The sequence below is a fragment of the Atta cephalotes genome (genome assembly GCF_000143395.1).
Source record: "Atta cephalotes unplaced genomic scaffold scaffold00009, whole genome shotgun sequence".
NCBI lineage: Eukaryota > Metazoa > Arthropoda > Insecta > Hymenoptera > Formicidae > Atta > Atta cephalotes.
In genome coordinates, this window is record NW_012130073.1 from 4676842 (window position 1) to 4697794 (window position 20953).

The 20953-nt window shown below is 33.5% G+C and overlaps 1 protein-coding gene across 1 annotated transcript in view; it reads right to left on the bottom strand.

The window, feature by feature from the left end:
* The window catches only part of LOC105627650 (autophagy-related protein 16-1-like), a 28626-nt gene that overhangs the window by 3676 nt on the left and 3997 nt on the right, over nt 1–20953 (bottom strand). Inside the window, exons 2-4 of the mRNA XM_012208928.1 lie at nt 16193–16372; nt 14500–14584; nt 14272–14418 (exon numbers count right to left, since the gene is read on the bottom strand). Coding sequence (XP_012064318.1) covers nt 14272–14418; nt 14500–14584; nt 16193–16372 — 412 coding nt within the window. The remainder of the gene's footprint in view (nt 1–14271; nt 14419–14499; nt 14585–16192; nt 16373–20953) is intronic.

A 20953-nucleotide genomic window follows, 5' to 3' on the forward strand; every position in this document is an offset into this window, starting at 1 on the left:
GAGAGAGAGAGAGAGCGTAGGAGTATATGAGAAAGTGCAATGAATGGGCTGCGTGAGATAGACATGGCAAGAGATGGACGGAACGTTACGAGTCTTTGAAATGTACGCTGCGAGAGCATTTTTGTCCGTCGTTCTTGCAAATGACAGAGTTAACATACAAACGCCAGTAAAGCCTCATATTCAGTCGACGCGCGGTAAAGGGAGGAAAAGATTAGAAAGGCTAGTAATACGTTCCTGAGAAAAGCGAAAGGAAGAAGAGAGCCGTATACGAAGAGAGCAAGAGGAAGTAGATGAGAAGTAAAGAAATAAAGAGAGATGGAAAGATGAAGTGATTGTGGATTTTAGATTTTAACCCGAGGCGATAGAATATGCGAAGCGTAAGAGGATTATAGCGAAAGAGCGTCAGGAAGAATAAAGAGGCGAAATGATGGAGGTACCATTTAACGAAAGAAACGCGACGCTGAAAAGATCAACGCTGCCCGCTACCATCGTAAAGATGCAGCTCGTTTGTCGTCGGACGCAGGGGATAATTAAAATAATTATCCCTCATTGTGGATGCATAACGTCGGTTTACAATAATTAGATCGCGGCGATTTACCGATAATGAAATCGGGATGAGATCTCCCGCGGAATTTCATGTTCGAGACCGCAGTTCACTGTGATACACTGAAGAACAAGAGAGACTGAAGTGCAAGAGGCGTCACGAAACGATTATCGAGGGAACATAAAGGCGTTGGCATTTGTGATCGCATATCAATATCGATTCGATTAATTTTTTATACAGTGTTAATCGAATCGAAGGCCGTACAAATAATATTAACTTTAGTATTTTTTATTAATGACGATATTACTCATCATAAAATAATATAACGTATTGTAACGTATGTTGTATATTGCATATTGCGTTATGTATCATTGTGTTATTGAAGCAAATTTAAACACGTTATTATTAGTAAAATCTCATTGAAAATAGATTAACGAATAATATACATAGGCATAAGCATTACTGAAAAATTATTTTTTTATAGTTATATGTTATAAATAATTATTTAATCGATATGAAATGAGAATAGCAACAATGTAAAATATTATAAGCATCTATAGAATCGATCGCAAATTTCTCATAAGTATTTCTCATCATAAATTTGATAGGTCGATATTATTAGATAACGTATTCTTCCATCACGTTTCTCGCATATACTTCACGTAATATGTCTATGTAAAATGATATGTACCACCTGTTGACACAGCGATGTACACTCAAAGCGATAAATTCCATGTGGGAGCAATAAAATGGGGATCTTAACGTACGTAACATAGAATATAATAATCAGACGCATAAGAATGACTAAACAAAAGCAGGCTCGGAGGGGCTCGAGATTTTCATGCAGAGGGCTGTTGTTAGGAAAAGGAATGAAACATGATGCAGCAGGGAATTCCGCTCCGCACGTTAATCCATCACTTACGAACTCGCTCTGGCAAAAACACGAATCCACCACTGCAAGATGAGATAATTTTGTTTTGCACATGAAAATATAAGAGCTTTGCGGGACAGTATTGTGGTAAAGCAAAAACGAATAATGTAATTTTATAAAATCGCGTACCTAATTGAGACCATGGCCGGGATAGCGGTCTGTAATCTAAAACCATGTTTTGAAAACTGCATATTATAAAAAGCAATTGAATGTCCATGTTTGTAAATGCAATATACAATAGATAAAAACCCGGTACAATGGAAGCTAGCGGAATACTGAGTACCAATTTTTATATATAAATAAAAATAAATTGAGAGAAATTGATTTAATATCAAAAGTAGTCATGGAGATTCCTCAATGCGCCGTATACTGATAAAATCTGTTCACCTGACCGTAAACAATGCCAAATATATGACGTAAAAAAACTAATGGTTTATTGAACTATATTGTCGGCCGGATACAATACATCAGGCGTGACCATAAAATCGTAATATCTCTATAATATCTTCCTTCTTTTTCTCGTTTTTTTTTTTCAAAACGAATATTCAACGGAGTGCAGCGAAAACAAAGCGACTCGGTCGCGAGATGTTTAGCTTTACAAAATGCGACAATTTCACGAGTATCTCTCGCCTAATTATCTAAACGATCATGAATCCTCACCATCAATCTATGTGGTCGCGAATGCTCGCTCGACCACAAACAGTGGCGCTTAATGGCGCGCTCATTGGCAAGACACCCTGTGATTCGTAGGGATGGAGGAAGGGGCAAGAAGAGGAATGAGCGACAATACAGGCGATGATTAGATCGGCATTATTCTCGTAGCAAATGATGCGAAACGATGACACGACGATGACGATGGCGAATATAATTGTCATTAAAGATGAGGACTTCGCATTCGGTCGCCGCGTATATCTATCGCAATGCTCTACGCGAGAGCTTCTCGACAGCTTGGCTTTCGATGATTGCCAAGAACGCAGCCTCGCGTGAAGAATCCCGGAAAAGCAGCAAACAGCATTAAACGTCATTAACACTTTCGACGTTGCCTCATTGATATCACGAGAACGTTGCGATATTGTGCGGTTCTGTAACTCTGTTCTTAAACATGTGATAGAAAATGGATATAAACAGGAATATTTGTCGGACTCCGTCGTCGAAAGACTCCGTCTTTCCCACGTCTTTCCGTTTACTTTACGATACGATAATCTCTCGCATGGCGAGACCACTTTCTTTTGTTGGATTTTTAGGTTGTCGTTTTAGGTTTAAGTGTTATTAAGTTTCATGCATTTTGAAGTTATTAAGTAATTCAAATATTAGGTAGTTCAAATATTAACTTAAATTTTAATTCGCCTTGCTTATCACTGTCGTTCTAGAAAATTTTAAGTTACCGTGTGACAACTGTGATTATTAATCAGTGACAACTTTTTTAATTCTTTCCTCAAATTATATTTTCGCGGATTAAAATGAGGATGAATTTTATTTTATACACTAATTTTTAGCGTGTAAATCACAGATATTTCAAAATTTTATAAATGTTGAAGGTCGGCTATCACAATAAGTGGCTATTAATGAACGCTATATTGAGTCATAAATTTCAGATGTATTGCCTAGCACAGGCAAAGCACCAAAACAATTCTGAATTTCAAAAGAAGCCTGAACGTAATCGAACTCAGCGACAAATGGATTTATGATTGGTCGAAATGTGTGGAAGTTACGGCGAAAAAATTAGTTCTCATAAATTTTGCTGGCATATTCGAATTCGCGTCCGTAGTTTCTGAAACCAGATTTTATGGTCGACTATCGAAAATTCGCTATAATTCTGTAGAAATTCCTCCTGTTTAAACGACATTATTGAAAGCATGTCGTTACAAGCTGTGTTTGTATCATTTAATTAATGTCAGACGTATTAACGTATGGACGAGGACATTTGTTACAATTCATTTGTCATATTTGAATAAGCTCGTCAATATTTTATTGTTATTAATAAATCATAAAAGGATAAATTATATTAACATATTGAAAATATATTATAATGAAATTATTTTACAACTAAAAATATGTAATATATGCGATACATATGTATCGAATGCGAATTCATTTATGATATTTGATTATTGAATACTTTTAGAGAAATTGTAAAAGAGCATGTTTAATATGAATTGAGTAAAATACAAAGTAGTTATGTTGCTAAATTATCTGAAGAGAGTTCAGTACATGTTCGCCGGGCGTTTTCGATTCATGTTTGACGTTCGACGTCTTTGGAGACGTATTCAAAAGCAGCAACTGTAGTGACACTAGCGAAATTCTCAGTAGTATGCTATTCCAAGTTTGCATTCGCCATGTCTTGGTCCGAACTTCACTTTCACCCACAAAGTGAGGTACATGAATGCACGATAGTTTAAACACTGCCGCTTTGGACTCCGTGAATAACTATTGCTGTACGCTTTAACTCGCATAAGTTCGTATTCCCACTTCTATACATTAGCAATTTGCATTAACTTCGTATTTCGTCGTTGACGAGTTTTAATAAGAGAAAAGTCATAGCGTACAGACAATATATTGTGAAATGCTCACCATTGAAATTTGAAAACATATGTGCAAAAGACAAATGTAATATATATTATAAAAAAATATTATGTACTATAAAAAAAATTAATGCTTGATATATTATACAATATATCAAGCATTTAATACCGAATATTGAATATTGAATATTTAATATTGAACTAAAAATTATGTTTATAATGTGCATAAAAAGAATTTTTTATATTTTAATTTTGATTATTTTCAAGAGAGCTTAAAAGAATATTTTAAAATTTAAAATTATATATTTTATTAAATAATAAATAATTTTAACATATATTTAATTCTCTGAAAGAAATATAATACTTCATAAAAATATAGATCTTTTTAGAATTCAATATTGCAGCAAAACATAAAATCAGTAGCACAATATTATAGTACAATAAAGTCAAAGTTTTCAGTAAAAACATAATAAAAGTAAAACGCTGGTTTTTTTTATGTATGAAATTATTAAATATGTTAAAATTTAAAAAATGGACTTAATAAGCGATTATTATTATTACCATTTTCATTTAAACATTATCTTCTTGAATAGTAAGTTCTCTTGTAGTCATATTTGCATAATGAATAGCTATATTTCTCTCATTAATATTATATTTCATATAAACGCACAAAGTACTCCCATTTAATTCAGAATGCCACAGAATAATACTACAAAGCAATTTACAAAGCATAGAATATTTAATTACTATAGTAAATTATATACTGAAAATTGTTTCCCTATATTTCTTCCGATAAAATATGCAAGATTTTTTTTTAAACAATTCAAATATGATTCTGAACATTTCGTGAATCTTTCATGCAATTTGAAAACTTTTTTGTGAAACAGATATAGAAATATCCAATAATCGTTACTCAGTTACTCAATTGAATGATTGATATGTGATTTATATAGAATTGTAAATTTTTATATATATTTTAGACATTTAATTTTTTGTGTAAATAGTATATATTTTTAAAACTAAAAATATTAAGAAAAACACTTAAGCCAATAATTTAAAATACTTAAATATGATTTTTTTACATTAATCTTATTATTTATTATTAGTAATTTGGAAAGTTTTAATGTGTATTAAATTATGAAACAATGTAAAATCATTGAAAAAGAGAATTTTCGACATTTCTCGCGTGAGCTGAACATAGCGAACATGTTAATGTTTAATACCATGTCGCTTGCGCATCTTAAATCGCGCATTGGATCGGTATATATAATCTTGCCATTAAACGTTTGAAATTATGCTAATAGAGCAGATTATCTGGAAAATTAAAGTCTGGGCGCGGGCGGAAATATTTGCGTCATTAAAATACGTACAAAATTAGATGCTTATAATTATTCCTGAGTTGCACGCGCTATAAGTAAACAAAAATAACAATATCATAAAATTCCACAGAGACAGAATTCACTGTATTACTATTGTAACACTTTTCAACGAAACAACTTGCATATAATCGAGTATTATTTTTTTGGACAAATTATTTGTCTGAAAAGCATATATGTAATTATATTCCTATGTACGTGCGATAGTTTTTGCAGTATAATGTATTCGTAAATTAATACTTACAACACAATATCTCCTGAGATTACAAGTTGAACATTTTTTAAAATAATCATATAACGCAAATTATTTTTTACAAATGAATAATATTGAATATACGTTAACGAGTTAGATTGAACAAATAATCAAACTCTTGAAATCACAAAATTGTGCCATATTAAAATTTTGCCAATTTTCATATCAAATATTTCATATCTAATAACACTATCACGCTATTGCTTCATTGCAAGAAAATAAGCTGGCACAGCTTAAAATTTTGAAATAATACGAAAATATCATTTTATGAACGTTATTATTTTTGTAAAAAATGGAAATTGTATTATTTATTATTTATTTTACTCTCGTTATTTATAATATGTATTGATTATAAAAATAATAACGGTTATTAAAAGATATATTGATGGATTAAGTGCTAGCTTCACAGATCCCATATTGATTATATATATAATTAAATCAAAATATAATTCACAAAACATATAATTAAATATTTAATTTTAATCTGTATATATATCTATAGGATAATAAGATTTCTTTCCAAATTATATCACATTTGTGCAAGACATAGTCTCAATCCTAATACTTTATACCGATTATATTATTTAAGCAAGCTGTAAAATCGTAAAAGCTAATATTGAAAGCTATGATATGTAAATCTAAAACAGTAAATATACGACACATCGGAAATTATTATATATAACAGAATTAGCAAGAGATAATCCAACTAAAAAAAGATTTTAAGAAGCACAATAAAAAAGCGGTAGGCGTGATACATATCGATTATGAAATTATGATGCTAGAAGGCACTCTGCGCAATGTAATAATATATTTTCAAACAATCACACAACGTGGCGCAAGCTAACATGATATAAGCCGATTTTCTTATAATATTCGCGTTCGTCTATCGTAAGCTAAAACTTGTTTATTTCACGGCAATTACAATATTACTTCATGTTCGTATACCGGGCATCGGCCAATTTGCTAGGATAGTATGCGTGCTCATAATGGACACGTCGATGGATACGCGGAATTTATTAAGTATTAATATAGGCTATTTCCTCGAAGATACGACGTGGCGACGTCGCCGACCGTGCGCGAGCGATGGATAATCCACGAAGCCATGCTTACAGAAACTCAGAAACACTCGGTAGCTTACAAAAAGTATTTACCGTCGGGCATTGGATTCTTCTTTCGCTCTATACCGCACGAATTCGGGTAGCAATCTATTAATTTCATTGACATATTTATTTATACATTGGTAATGCACTTTTCAAGTTATCGCTTATCGATTCGCCGCGAATACAACGTTACATTATCATCATACGACGCATGATGAATTGCATACGCATTACATGTAGCATATCGCATTCATCCGACTGCGTACGCCGATGACTACCTCATTGTAGCACCGCAATTACACCGGTAACAAAGCTCCTCGATTACCGGCCACATGCTAATCCGGAAAGAAAGTAAAGTTCATCTCTCTACGTGATATAGCAGAGAATTATTTTTTAACTTTTGACTTTTCATTAAATCAGTTACATTTAAAATGAAAAATATGTTACCAGAGGCTATGATCTCGTAATAAAATAATCTATTTAAACTTTTTCCCAGACTACGATGTAACATCCAATAGAAATGTATTATTAAATATATAATATTCGCGAGAAAATTTTAGTCTACGTATCTCATATATTCAATGCGTCCACGTTGCGTCCGATTATCATCTCCTGTTAACGCAAGTTCATTCAACGCGAGTTTATATTACGTTGCAGAATCCGTATAGCCATATTTAGCTCTACATGTGCGATAGGATAGTCTGGCTTAGAATATTATCTAAATTGTCAATGATGCGGCAAACTCACAAGCAATACCTCAATGGCTTGTAAAGCTTTAGATAGACGGAAATTGCATAGAGGCCTATTTCAGTAGTCTTGCTAGGTAAAGTTGTGGTAAGCAGACAATTGTTTCTTTTTATTTTTGTTGCATCAATGCGTTATTATATCGATCGATGAGATCTTTTGTTTTTAACATGTTTTATGTTTTAGTATCTGAAATATTGTTATCGTGATATTGAAATCAATGATTTTTGTAAAAGATGATTCCCCGTTAATTTAAATCAATTAATATAGTTGATATTAATTGTCATTGTGATTCGTTTTCACGCAAGAGATATCTCTCCCTGAATTGAAATATTTAATCCGGATCATTCCCGCAAGGATGACTGATCTACACAGTCATTTGGATTTAGCGAGTCTACAGACCCGAGCTCAACATACTGTAGACACTCACATACATTCACACATACATTTCTGCAGATGATGAACATGAGCAAATATGAAAGCAAAATATAATCTAATTTAAGAATAATAAGAAAAGACCTATACACGAGTATTTGATTTAGATGGAACATGATAGCAAAAACTGAAGGTTATCTTTTATTTATATCTTTTAAAAAAACAATACAGCTCATTTTGATTGCTACTTGCGATCGCAGTAAAAATCTATACGTCAGATTTGACAGAAAGCTTTTATCAACGACTGCTCGTTGGTGGCGAAATGCTACGTGGCAAAGAAAAAAGAACTATCGACGGATGCCGTTCGGTTAGAGGAGTCGAGAAGAGAGAGGAAGGAAATAGGTGGGGGTCGGGGATGAGAATCGACGGGAATATCCGTACCAACCACCGACCCAGGCTGGCACCGATGCGCGAAGAACGGTTGAAATGGGAAAAACAGATAAAGACTTCGGTACCGGCCGGCTTCCGAAGACAAGAGACGAAGATAAATGGTATAATATCATGCCGGACCGACCGATCATTGCCGTGAAAACGAAACCAAGTTAAGAAGAGTACCACGAGACAAGTGATCTTTTGCAGACGCTCCGTTACACTGAGTGACAATGAAACCGGGCCTAATCCTCATCCTCATCATGAGATGATGAAACGATTGGCTCCTCTTGAAGCTGCGTATAACGATATAACGTATATGCATACACGAGTGAATGAGAAGAGACGAAGCGGGGAGTAATCTAATTCTTTTCACTTGATGTGTTTACTTCCATCCTTCCGCACCACTTACTTTTACCAGCCCGGGGACGGCGCTGAATTTTCATTACGCATCTGTTCTATCCACGATATAGGGCTTGCGAGGGAACTAACGTTTACACGATGAACTTTGGGATGAGTTGCGAGAACTCGGGAAGACGGACGCGTGAAAACTCTGCGCCATTCCTACGGCGGATGTGAGCTTGTGCGGGAATAGAACTGCCGCACGGAAGTCGCGGAGGAAAAGATCCGGCCTCGGAATACGCGATGGGGCGCGTGACACTTTGCCCAAGTTACGGGAATATACTTGAGGCACTAAAGGAATATATTGTGCGGTGCAATTGCAAAAACGCATGATATATATTAATCGGACCACTTTCTTAGGTGTTTCAGTAACGCTCTTATAACCATCCGTAATAACCTGTCGTAAAATACGGAGCGAAATCGCTATAAATGCATGCGTGACTGATATACGGCGCAGTAATCTTTACGAGATGTTGTTACTTGTCAGTTATCACTGACGGGAATAATAACTTATATTACTATATCCTGCTGCGCATTGATTTATTAATAACAAGCTACACAAATCATGCCATCGCTCAATTGTAGCACGCGTGGCATTTAATGGTTGTGCCGACACTTTGGACAGGTGTAAGGAAAACTTCTATAATTGAGTTGGCCATAATTCTAAAAGTGTAATTAAACTTATATTAATATTTGGAGACCCAAACGATAAGATGATAAATTTATGAGGTATATTTTAACAGTATACTCGATTAATTACTTACTATTCATAACTTCTGAATAATATTTTTACCTACTTTAAAATCCAATAAGCAGTAATCGCAATAAAATAGAAGAGATAAAATGAGCGGAAAATATCTGGCGACTTTTATACATTTTTCTGAAAAGTTCCGAATACGAATATAATGAGGTCACTGATTCCATAATATGCCGAATCGGAATTATAGTTTGAGGAAACTGCACTTTAATTTCAAACCTCAGAACTTATCTCGGTAACCTGATCCTTCCCTGTTTTCCTAATTACCTGTTCTGCTATAATCGCGCTGCACTATTTATTCGCTGGGGATCGCGCAGTAAATTCCCGCCTTCCGACGTGTGTACCGGCGGATTCTGCCGGTTGATTGCAAATTAGAACACGAACGGGCGTGTAAGCTTATCGGGCAATATTGCGCATTCGAGTCTAAGTGCTCGCAGAAAGGAAGTTATGCCGAATAGCTCCTCGATTGGTACGAAACGAACAGCAACAGCGGTTTACATGCGTTTATTAGAACGCATAAAAACGATATTTTTAAATAGCTTATGTATGTCACGTAAGACGAACTAATGTTAGATTAGTATAAAGAATATAGAGGAGTTCAAAATAACATTAAAATAAAAAAAAGTAATACAAGCGACTAAATTTCCTTTATATATTTATTACTTTATATGAAGGAATGGAAATTTATAAAAATTCATATAATAATATTTTCTTTATATATTTATTACTTTATACGTAGTATTATACGCAAATTTTCTTTACAAGAAGAGTGTATATAACTATTCCTTGTGAAAATAATGTTCGTAAAATCGTCGTAACATTTACCACGGATTTACTAGTACAGAAGATATCGTGGAAACGAACTAGTCGGCTTCCGCGACTATTACCTTAATTCGCATACTCGCGCGTTTCGCATAACATCTAAATTTCATAGCTCGCACCGCGACAGGCAGCGCCTACTCGCATCGCGCAAATGTGCGCACTCAGAGAGCACGTGCATTAAATACCTACGGAATCGTATAGCTTCTTACGGAGTGCCATAAGATTACACGAATGGAGAAAAGAGGGTGAAAGGGCGAGACGCTTATTAAGTTAGTCTCGAAGATTCCTGAGCGAGCGCAACGTACGAATTATACGATCTACCTTCGTGCGATGTAGCGCACCGCAGCGATCGCGAACGATGATCGTTACGAAGACGAAGACGAAGGCGAAAACGAAGACGAAGTCGTCGAAAACAACCGGACGACGATGACGACCTGCTAGAAGAATGAAGACGAAGAGGCCGGGAGAGACGGAAGACAACGACGAAAGATGACGATGACCACGGATGAACGCTGTCTACGTCCAGGCCAGGGTGAAAGTAATAACAGTGAAACACGCGCGTATATATGCGAGAAACCGCGCACATCGGCACCGGACGACGTGTACATGACTGGTGCTTAAGCCATTTTTCGATACGACCGGTACTTAGATGCACGCCGGACTCGAGCCGCCCGCTGGGCTTTCCCAGAGAAGAAGCCACCGCCAAAGATCCGGCGTCCTTGAGAAACTCGAGGAGGCCGAGGACGGCATGGTCGGCCACGACAGAGAGGAGCGCATGTTCTCGTGCGAGGAAAGAAGAGAAAGACAATAATCGTAGAACGGATCTTACGATCTATCCTTCGCCTAAGCGAGACTCGGTCGATCATTCAAGATGATCGTCGCTGTGCCTCGTGTATGGATGGAAATGGGGCCAAAAGCGCAACGGGTTACTTTCTTTTCAACAAGTATCTCTTTCCACTGAAAACTCTCGAAAAATAAAGAGGCATGAATATACGGTTGGAAAATTGTATTAGATTTAATACATTTCACATGTCCTAAACAATTCATTCAAATTTTTATGTTAATTTAATATAAGATGAATATATTAGAAAGCAACATAAATATTATGTAAGAAGAATGAATATATAAAAGGTAGTATTGACACAATTTGCAAATAAACTGTGGAAGCACATTTTTTTTAGTAAAATTAATATTTATGATATGTTAAATTAACACGTATTTTATTCATTAATTTTAAAGTTTACATTTAAAACATTATTTTTATGTTATTTATTCACTTACTTATAAATTGTGTTACTTCGACATTAAGAAATGTTGAATATCAATTTAACATAAAATATTTAAATATTTACATCATGTTAAATTAATACTCGATTGTATTAAAAATTCAATACAAAATTTTAATGAGGACTCGAATGGATCGTTTTCAACATAAATATTAAATATTTCTTTTACTGTGTATTTTTATAGAGCTAGCATTTTTGCTTTATAATGAAAAGTTCAATATAAAGTTTAATGGATCACATTTGATTTAATATATTAGACCTAATACTCGATAAATTTAAAAATTGTAAAAAAGATGCTTTTCTAATAGATATTTAACAAACTATTATTACTTATCTAAATATGACAGTATTAATGTTTGCGTATGATGTTACTACCGCAATGATGAACTATTAAACCAATTACGATAGTAAATGCTTCAACACGCGCGTAATTACTAATTGTTGCTACTACGAACGTGATAGTTTGATTGGTACGAGACACGACATGTTTCAATAGCGAATAATTAAACGTTATCGACATATTTAACAACCATATAAAACTTATTTCACGTCACGAGAAATAATGACTTTTGTTTCAATTTTGTCCAATAATTTTTTCATTTTGAATTAATATAAATATATAGACGCAAACGTAATCATAAAGTACATGTACAGTTATACAAAACTAATTATCCGGACAGTGCACTATTATCACATCGATGATTTTTTTAAACAATTTTCCGGATTAAAAAGTGTGTGTGCTCCATATACGCATTACGGCACTGATTTCACAGTTATTCAAATATAAATATAAACTATCAGTGCCGTAATGCTTACATAAAAACATAATTTTTAACGGACAACAATTTGAAAAAATTATCGATATGATGGCACACTATCTGGATAATTAGTTCCGTGACTGTATTATATTATATATAATAGGACTAAAAGAAATAATTTAACAAATTTATATTACGTTAATCTTATTGAAGTTTCTCTCGCAGGTAAAAGCTGGTATTTCAATTGTTCGTCAATTTATGAGTTGTTAGGTATTGTGAAGTTATTGTTACGAGGGATACCCGGAAATTGTTAACCGCACTTGCTATTGATTTACAGGTAATGTCATGTTTAACTATCCCTGTGGCTGTAATAACATAATTGACGTTTTTAGTGTTTAAAACATCGATTTTCTGCACCTCAATAGTAGGAGCGATCCTTATACTGCATTCTCCGTGAGATACCGCCGATTAACGTGTCCATCAACGTGATTCGTATAGGTGAAAGGGCGCTGAAAGCACGCGGACAAGATATGTTGCTGTCTATGCCACTTTCTCGCTGCATCGCGCTTCTTTCTCTTTTCATGGATTTTTCGCGTTTTCGCTTTCCGTGCTCTGAGAGCCAGTGGACAAACTTGAGGTCATTCGGAGCGACATAATCAATGATAAGAGTCGACGTAGATTCCGGCAAGACTTCCGAGTACTCAAGATGCCCTGATAAATTCGCGATATCGCGAAGTTATCTGGTGATATATAGACATAGACGGTTATGTGTACGTAGATATATAACGTAAAAGTTGGAGTAAAAATCGGGTTACGTCGAAATATTTTCTTAGATTCCCTTCCCGCTGCGAATCTTTTTCTTCACTATGTGTGTACATGTGCGTGTGCATATAAGTGTATATACGCTGCATGTGATGGACCGAAGTACTTTAGAAACTTTTCGTGTCAGGTGGATATGCCGAGCACTCGAAGGTGCCTCTAAAAATTACGGATGCTTTAGTTTAGTACCCTAGCGAGCGAATTTAAACGAAAAATTCGCATTCGTCAAAACGTAACGCGATAAAAGAGAAGCAAAAAGAAATAAATTATGGTGTCATATGTCAAAATAGAGAGACAATAGCGAACTCATGCCATCGATTTCGTAACCGCAAATAAAATCGCACATCGACGGGAGAAATGTCGCAAACACAGCACTAGAAAATAATCTCTGGATCATAGTACTGACGATAAATTTAATAAAATATTTGGAAAAAAACGTCAATTTTGTACATTCCAATATCTTTCGATCATGTTATAGATAAAAATAATAATTGATTTTAATATAATAACATAAAATAATGTCAGATTACAAAATAAGAAAACTGCAAAAAAGGGCAATATTAAGTATTATTAAAATAAAACGACGAGTTTTATGAAAGATTGGCGCAACCAAACTGCCTTTAATATCTCGGATTAACTCTAAATCAATATTCGATAAAATATCGGGAACAAAATTTCTCGTTTTAATATGTCTTTTCATCATTGGCAAACATAGACGATTAAAGTCTTATAAAATTTATTAGTCTTTTTTTCCACTCATTTTTGAAATTTTCATAAACTTTAATATCGGTATTGCCCTTTTCAATATGAAAGGATCATTTTTTATCTCTAGGGCAGAAACCTAAATATCCGATCAAAAATATACAATATCAGAAGGATAAAAATAATAAAACTATAAATCATATATAGATGAGTTCGATTAACTAAACAGAATTACTTTACAATTTTCTTTTGAAGTTCGATCCGTTTATATCATTTTGAATACATATGCGACTAATAATGTCTATATAATAATTATTATTTCATTAAAGTAATAACGTGTAATTACTTTAATTTATTATCGTTTTCATGTCAATTATCTTTTTACAGAAAAAGAGATTCTACATAAATATTTTTCAAATATTAATTACGATAATATGTTAGCTTTACTTACGTATGCTCTTTCAGTATTGTTTCGATCGCATTCGTCACTATAGACCAGATGAAAACGGAACCGTCAGCAGAACCAACCGCTATGTACTGTCCGTCAGGACTGAAAACAGCTCTTGTCCAATCGAATCCCACTTTAAAACCGTCAGCGCTATAAAATAAAATTAAAATATGACGATTTACTACCTTCAACATTCTACTTATGCATGTATGACAAAAATACACGACCTACCTGAACGATCCGACAATCTTCTTCATTCGTAAATCAATCAGTTTCACCGTGTCATCCCTTACGCAGCTCAAAAGGTAATTTGCGTCTGAAATCGAATAGATTCCTTTATAATTCACAATCGTGCACAAGATTGAATAATATTTAAATTATTCGCGTGTGAATGTTTGCGGCATTGCAACATCAACTGAACAAATATCTCTTATGTATCGAACGCGTAAACCATCAGCAAAAGCGCATCTATAGAATGAGACGCAATAATTCTAAGCGTTAAAAATCTAATTACGATGTAATAAAGTTGTATAGATTCATCGTGTGTTGAAACGATTTTTTTTATAATTTTCTTTCGTGTCATATCGATCATATTGACCATTTGAGATTGTTTCATTTCTGTTTTAAATGAATGTATAACGACGAACAATAAAAAAAATATCAGAGAGATGCGATATATCTGCTTAACTACAAAAGTTAAAAATCGGACCAACAGTGCTTGACAACACTTGAATTTATTTCATGTTCCGGTGGCAATATCGGCGGATTAATGAAATGCGATAGAATAATATATCTGAATGAAGTACTCTTGTACGAACGGGGCGCATTTGCAGCTGATACAAGTGCTTTGAGAATACTGCAGAATCGTGCGAGCCAATTCATTCATGTCATTAAAACGTTGCGATAAAAAGCGAAAACGATATAACATTATTTGCGTAGCGCGAATAAAATCTATAATATAAATGAAATACATTGTATAGTTGCCGTGAAATACCAATTAATATTTTTCCCTCGTTTAATTATCAATATAAGTACGCGTTTTATATGCTATATAAAATTCATAACATTTCCACTATCGTTCGAATAATTGGGTCATCATCATTTTACATCTCTCGCATAAGATATTCTAGTTTAATCTGATTTATGTTCAATTATTAAACAAAGAAGTATAGTTTTGTTCCAATATTTAAGCTTATACATATGCTTATTTGTAGTTACAAACTAGATAAAGTCAGAAACTTTTTGTACTGAATTTATATTTGTACTATTTTCAATATTAATGTAAAGCTACAAAAATTATATTTTTATAATCATACTTAGAACATCTTTCTTTCTTTTAATCAGAATATGAATAAAGTTTCGTAATATTGAGAGAAAATTATAATTATTTATAATTTAATTCTGTTGAAAATAAAATTAATATTCTTTAACATAAACAATACAAATTAAATACAATGTACATATCAATATTCACACTTTGTGACATAATATCGGTGATACTTTTATTTAATTTTATATTTTATATAAATAATTACCATGATAATAACCAATTGTTTCATTTGACATACCTTAATCGATATTGTAATATGTATAAGCAAATTTCATATAGTTATATATTATAAAATCAAAATCCTGTTCTCCGATATTATATTAGACGTAATTATGATATCATAACGATATCAAATATCATTGGAGATCGCATTAAATAGATCGTATTAAATATTATATATATTTATGGGAGGGGGAGGGGGGATAATACAATAAGTTGCAATAATCAAAATTGCAACGACATAGTTCATTTTGCAACACAAAATAAAAATTTCTTTTGTGTTGCTGTTGTATTGATTGTTGGTAGTATACGCATTTAATATTTAAAAAAGTTTAAGTCTTTAATTGGTTAAACTATTAAAATAAATCAATTTACCACGGGATAAATCTAAAGATGTAACTTTTCCTTCTAATAGAATGTCATTTGAGCTGGATTCGGCTCTAGTATCCCAAAACCTGATCCTTTGATCAAAATGACCACTGATTATCGTGGAACCAGCTCCGTCGGAAGTTACGAGATCATTACAACTCGAACCGGCGAATTTCGTTTCTATACCTGCAACATAAAATTTCTTATTCTTAAAGAATGCGGTCAGTTATTATTTGATTATTTTATATATATTCAATTAGATAAATTTTTTTAAAGAATTACATAAGATTTTCTTAATAAGAAATAATCTTTTTTTCGTTTAAGTAAAAATTATATTAATTTTATATACGAATGATACAAATAGAGAGCAAGAAGAATTAATTACTCGATTAATTATATTGTTTTTTAAATATCTTCAATAATATTGAAGATATTTGGAAAATAATTATTAATGAAAATTTTAATAAATTCTTTGTTGTCCAGTTCATCTATGTATAGTAATTAGAAGATAAATTGTTATAAAGTATAATAATTTATTATGTACGTATTATTAATTATGATCATGAATTCTGATGAAAAAGTTACTGAAGTGTTTTTTATACTAGATAGAATCTTTAGAATACGCAGGCTTTCAGAGCAAATTCATTGTAAATTCGTCTTTTAAAGATAAATTATACACAAATTGATCACACTGCATTCTGCATTTAATTTGAGCATTCCACGAGAATGATAGAATTACGTTCTCGGGAATTGTGCATACGTGCCGACTTTAAACGGAGCGAGTTTAACAGTGATTGTATCGAATGTGAATCACGGCTGGTTTCCTGTTTCAAACTGTAGCTCTACCTAGTAGCAGCTTTCATCGATCTCCACGCTGAAATAAGCAGGATTTCAAACTTAATTTACGTCGGGAAATGACATTCGCGTCGCCATGTTTCCGCGAAGCTCTTGGAAATCGCTAGCCCGTCGCGGAAATGCCCAGCATCAAGACTGGAAACAGGATAAATTACGAGTTTTCCGCTTACAACCTTCCCTTCCCGCTCTTCTATTATACCTTTCCTTAACCTCGGCCTTTGTACGATTACGAATCCGTACGTCAGTATCCATCCTACTTTATCGTGGCTCTGCGTTAAATCAAACGTGATTTATCGTTCGATCGATTAGTCTGTCGAAGTTTCTATAGCGGGACTCGACTAGCGAATGATGTTCGTTTCTACCCGAAAATGGTATTACAAACTCCAATTACTTCGCGACAGTGTACCGTGCCAACGGAGGAAAGCTTCTTCCTTCGGAAGCAAGCTTTGTATGTTTCAAACGTGTATATTCAATTACGATCGCGCCTTAGAAATTTTAATGTCTCTTAATCGTATCATGGAACTTCAATGAAAATTATAATTATGTTTAATTTTCCTTCTTCCTAGAATATCAAATGTTTGTTTTTTTAATATACTAAAACATTTCATTATATTAAAACTTATACTATGTTTAAGTAATTTATTTTAACTATTTAATTAATTTTTTAAAATCTGCTTTTCCCAAAAATTGCGTAATTATGGCAGCTTTTTTTTTTACAGAAAAATGATCATCTATTAAAAAAAAAATCGAATATGTGATAAATAAACGCATCGCGAAATTTCCAACCGAGTTATGCAAGATAATTTAAAAAATAATAACTGTACATATTTTTATAATTACGTTTAATTTTTCTTCTTCCACTAGAATATCAAATGTTTGTTTTTTAATAATTCCATGGAAAACTTTTATACTGTAGTAATTTATTTTTTTAAATCTGCTTTTCCCAAAAATCGTGTAATTATGATAGCTTTTTTTACGGAAAAATGATCATCTATTGTAAAAGAAATCGAATATGTGATAAATAAATTCGCATCGCAAAATTTCCAAATCAAGTTGTGCAACTTAATTTAAAAAATAATAACTGTACATATTTTTTTTTTATATTTCATAAGCACTTTTGATATGTTTTAACATTACATTCAGATGATGATATGGGTATGACGATGATATGATTACGTGTAGCGTATACTTAATCCTCGTAATTCGATATAAGCTTCAGAGAAAGTGAACTTTACAAGTTTCAAACGCGATAGGGTATCTTTCTGAATAAAATTTCTTTTAAAGTACGTTCGTGCATAAAGAGAAATTTGTATCTCACTTCTACGCCGCACAGTTCATAGACAGTCTTATCTTGCAACAAATAACCGTACCACAATGCATTCGCAACGCGCCGGCTATCACGAGTCAGTAAAATACACGAGACGCGTACGGCTAATAAACGTCAACGTAAAAATCATTAGCAGGCAAAACATGTCTTCACGAGCGCTACCGCGCGGCAAGGCGCACAAAGGGGATTTCTACTGTACCGTACTCGAAATAATGCGTGAATGTTTCCATTTGATGACTAGATTTGAGTCGTAATGATGATGATGGTAAGACAAGAGTGTTAGCCTTACTTAATCATCGCTTTGTACACATCCCTGTCACAAAGACGATGTTAATTTCTGATATCTAGTTAGACAATCTTTCCTTTCCCTCAAGTACAAATTTTCCTGCAAAAAACACGACACTTCTTTAGAGATAAAAACAATAATGATCTTTTTTGTACAATAACGTTTTTTAAATATATTAATAACGTTTATTTTTACGATAATAATTTCGTTTAGTATAAAAATAAAAGGCGTAACTAGTTATACTTTTAAATAGATTAAATATGATTGATTAGGATTGATGCAGGATGTTTCATGATTTATGCCATTGAAACAAATACTTCCTTCTTTAACTTAATCTCTGGTAGCCGCGATCAAAAGATGGCAGTAATTTTACGGACGTCAATTCTTGCATGTCATACAAGGATTATCTATATCCCGTATCTATAATATAGTTCTTTATGTACTAGTCCTTAAGCCCAATGTATTATTCAGATAAGTGCATTATATACATACTGTGCATCTATCCCTCAAACGAGGCATAAGGGATTACCGGCTTTCCGTAAGCCTTCTTCAACCGTCAGCCATGATAAGAGCTTTCAGGATGTTAATTTGCCCTTCCTCATGCTTTTTGCATTAGTATGTATTCCATATTAATGTACATTTGCTCTTTGAGACATATGTTATTCAAATATCCTTTCCTTAGATCTACCTTTCATTTTTACGTATTCTTTCATTGAGTTAACTTCTCATTAACGAAAATTTAAATTTAACACACCAGTTTTTTTGATAACTTTTGGAAATTCAATTTTAATTTAGTAATCGTATTCAACTCATATTAATTAAATATAGAATAGATAATTTATTTTTTTATAATTAGCATGACATGACAATTCTCTGTAGAATCGTTTAGTTAATTCTTATGTTTTTACATTTAAAAAATTAAAAATAAAAATTAATAATATTTTAAAGTAATTTTTGTGCATACATTATATGTAAAGAAAAAAAGATTGATTCTCTTTAGTTAGCAAAACACTCGAAAGTGGCATGCAGTGTATACGATAGAAATACAATGATGGCGATTAATTTCTCGGGACGTTAGGGAGCATTTGGCATGTCTTTTCAGTCAGTGGCGAACGCATGACACGAGGTGTTATTTCGTGGGTGCGGTGGAATTCATCTGTCTGCGGCACGATTGTGTCCAGAAGAGTCGCTCGTGTCCACGAAATTGCGCGGCGACGTGGCGAGGTAGATAATAGCGCGATAGAAAACAGCTGATCCACTTTAAGCGTCCTTTTTGTCTTAAAGCGTCCGCGGTAAACAATAATTCACGCTTAAATGCCCTTTCAGCGCCGTTTTCCCATTGTGCGCGCCTCGCGTTCGGAGATTTATTTGTGCGAAACTTTTGTACAAGCACCACCGGTCTTCCTTGATAGTGCGGTTTTCGCTATTTTGCTGTAGGACCACGCCACAACAACAAAAGGCCGCCGCAAGGCTAAAACGGATGTCCCTGAAGTACCTGTGTGTATCCACGCAGGTATCCGCGTGCTTCTCCCTCTTCTTCTCCTGACGTGCACACAATTAACTCGGACTCGTACACAATCAACTACTGAATGACCCGACGAGACGACAGTTATAAATTACGTGACGAAGTTAAGCCACAGGTTAATTACACTGTATTCGCTCCCGGTTGTTATCTGCGTTATATAAAAAAATAAGATAGATTCTTTGCCTCAAGTGCGCACGGTGCGTTCGCCAACGAAAAAAGTTTTGTATTTATGTAACAAGTTTGATGACCAACCGCAAACTCAGACGGGCGATTTGTGATGGCGCACGACTTCTTACATTAATTATCGCCAACTAAAACTTCGGTACTGTATCACTTTAGGCGACTTGATTTAAGGAGATACACTTTTCGAAATTACGCTCTTCAACTTTCATAAGGGCTTGCATATCGCAAAGTAATGCAGTTCTCTTGCTGTGCTCGGCGTTATGTAGGAAACTTCGCACTTTACGCTTGCAGTATTAACTTAATATAAAAGACATGGAATTCTCGAGTTTATCAAGATCGGTTCAAATAATAAATTCATTTAACTTGCAATTTCATTGTAACACAATAAGAAAAAATTGCTCATTTGACTAAATTAATTTTGTTTGTCTTTATTTCTTTCGATAAAGAATATTTGTATTTAAATCAAACATCACATTTGATTTAAATATGTACATTCTTCAACGAAAGGAATAGAACAATAATTATTCATTAAATGACAATGTTTTTCTAGTGTAACTACTATATATATATATATATATATATACTGAGACT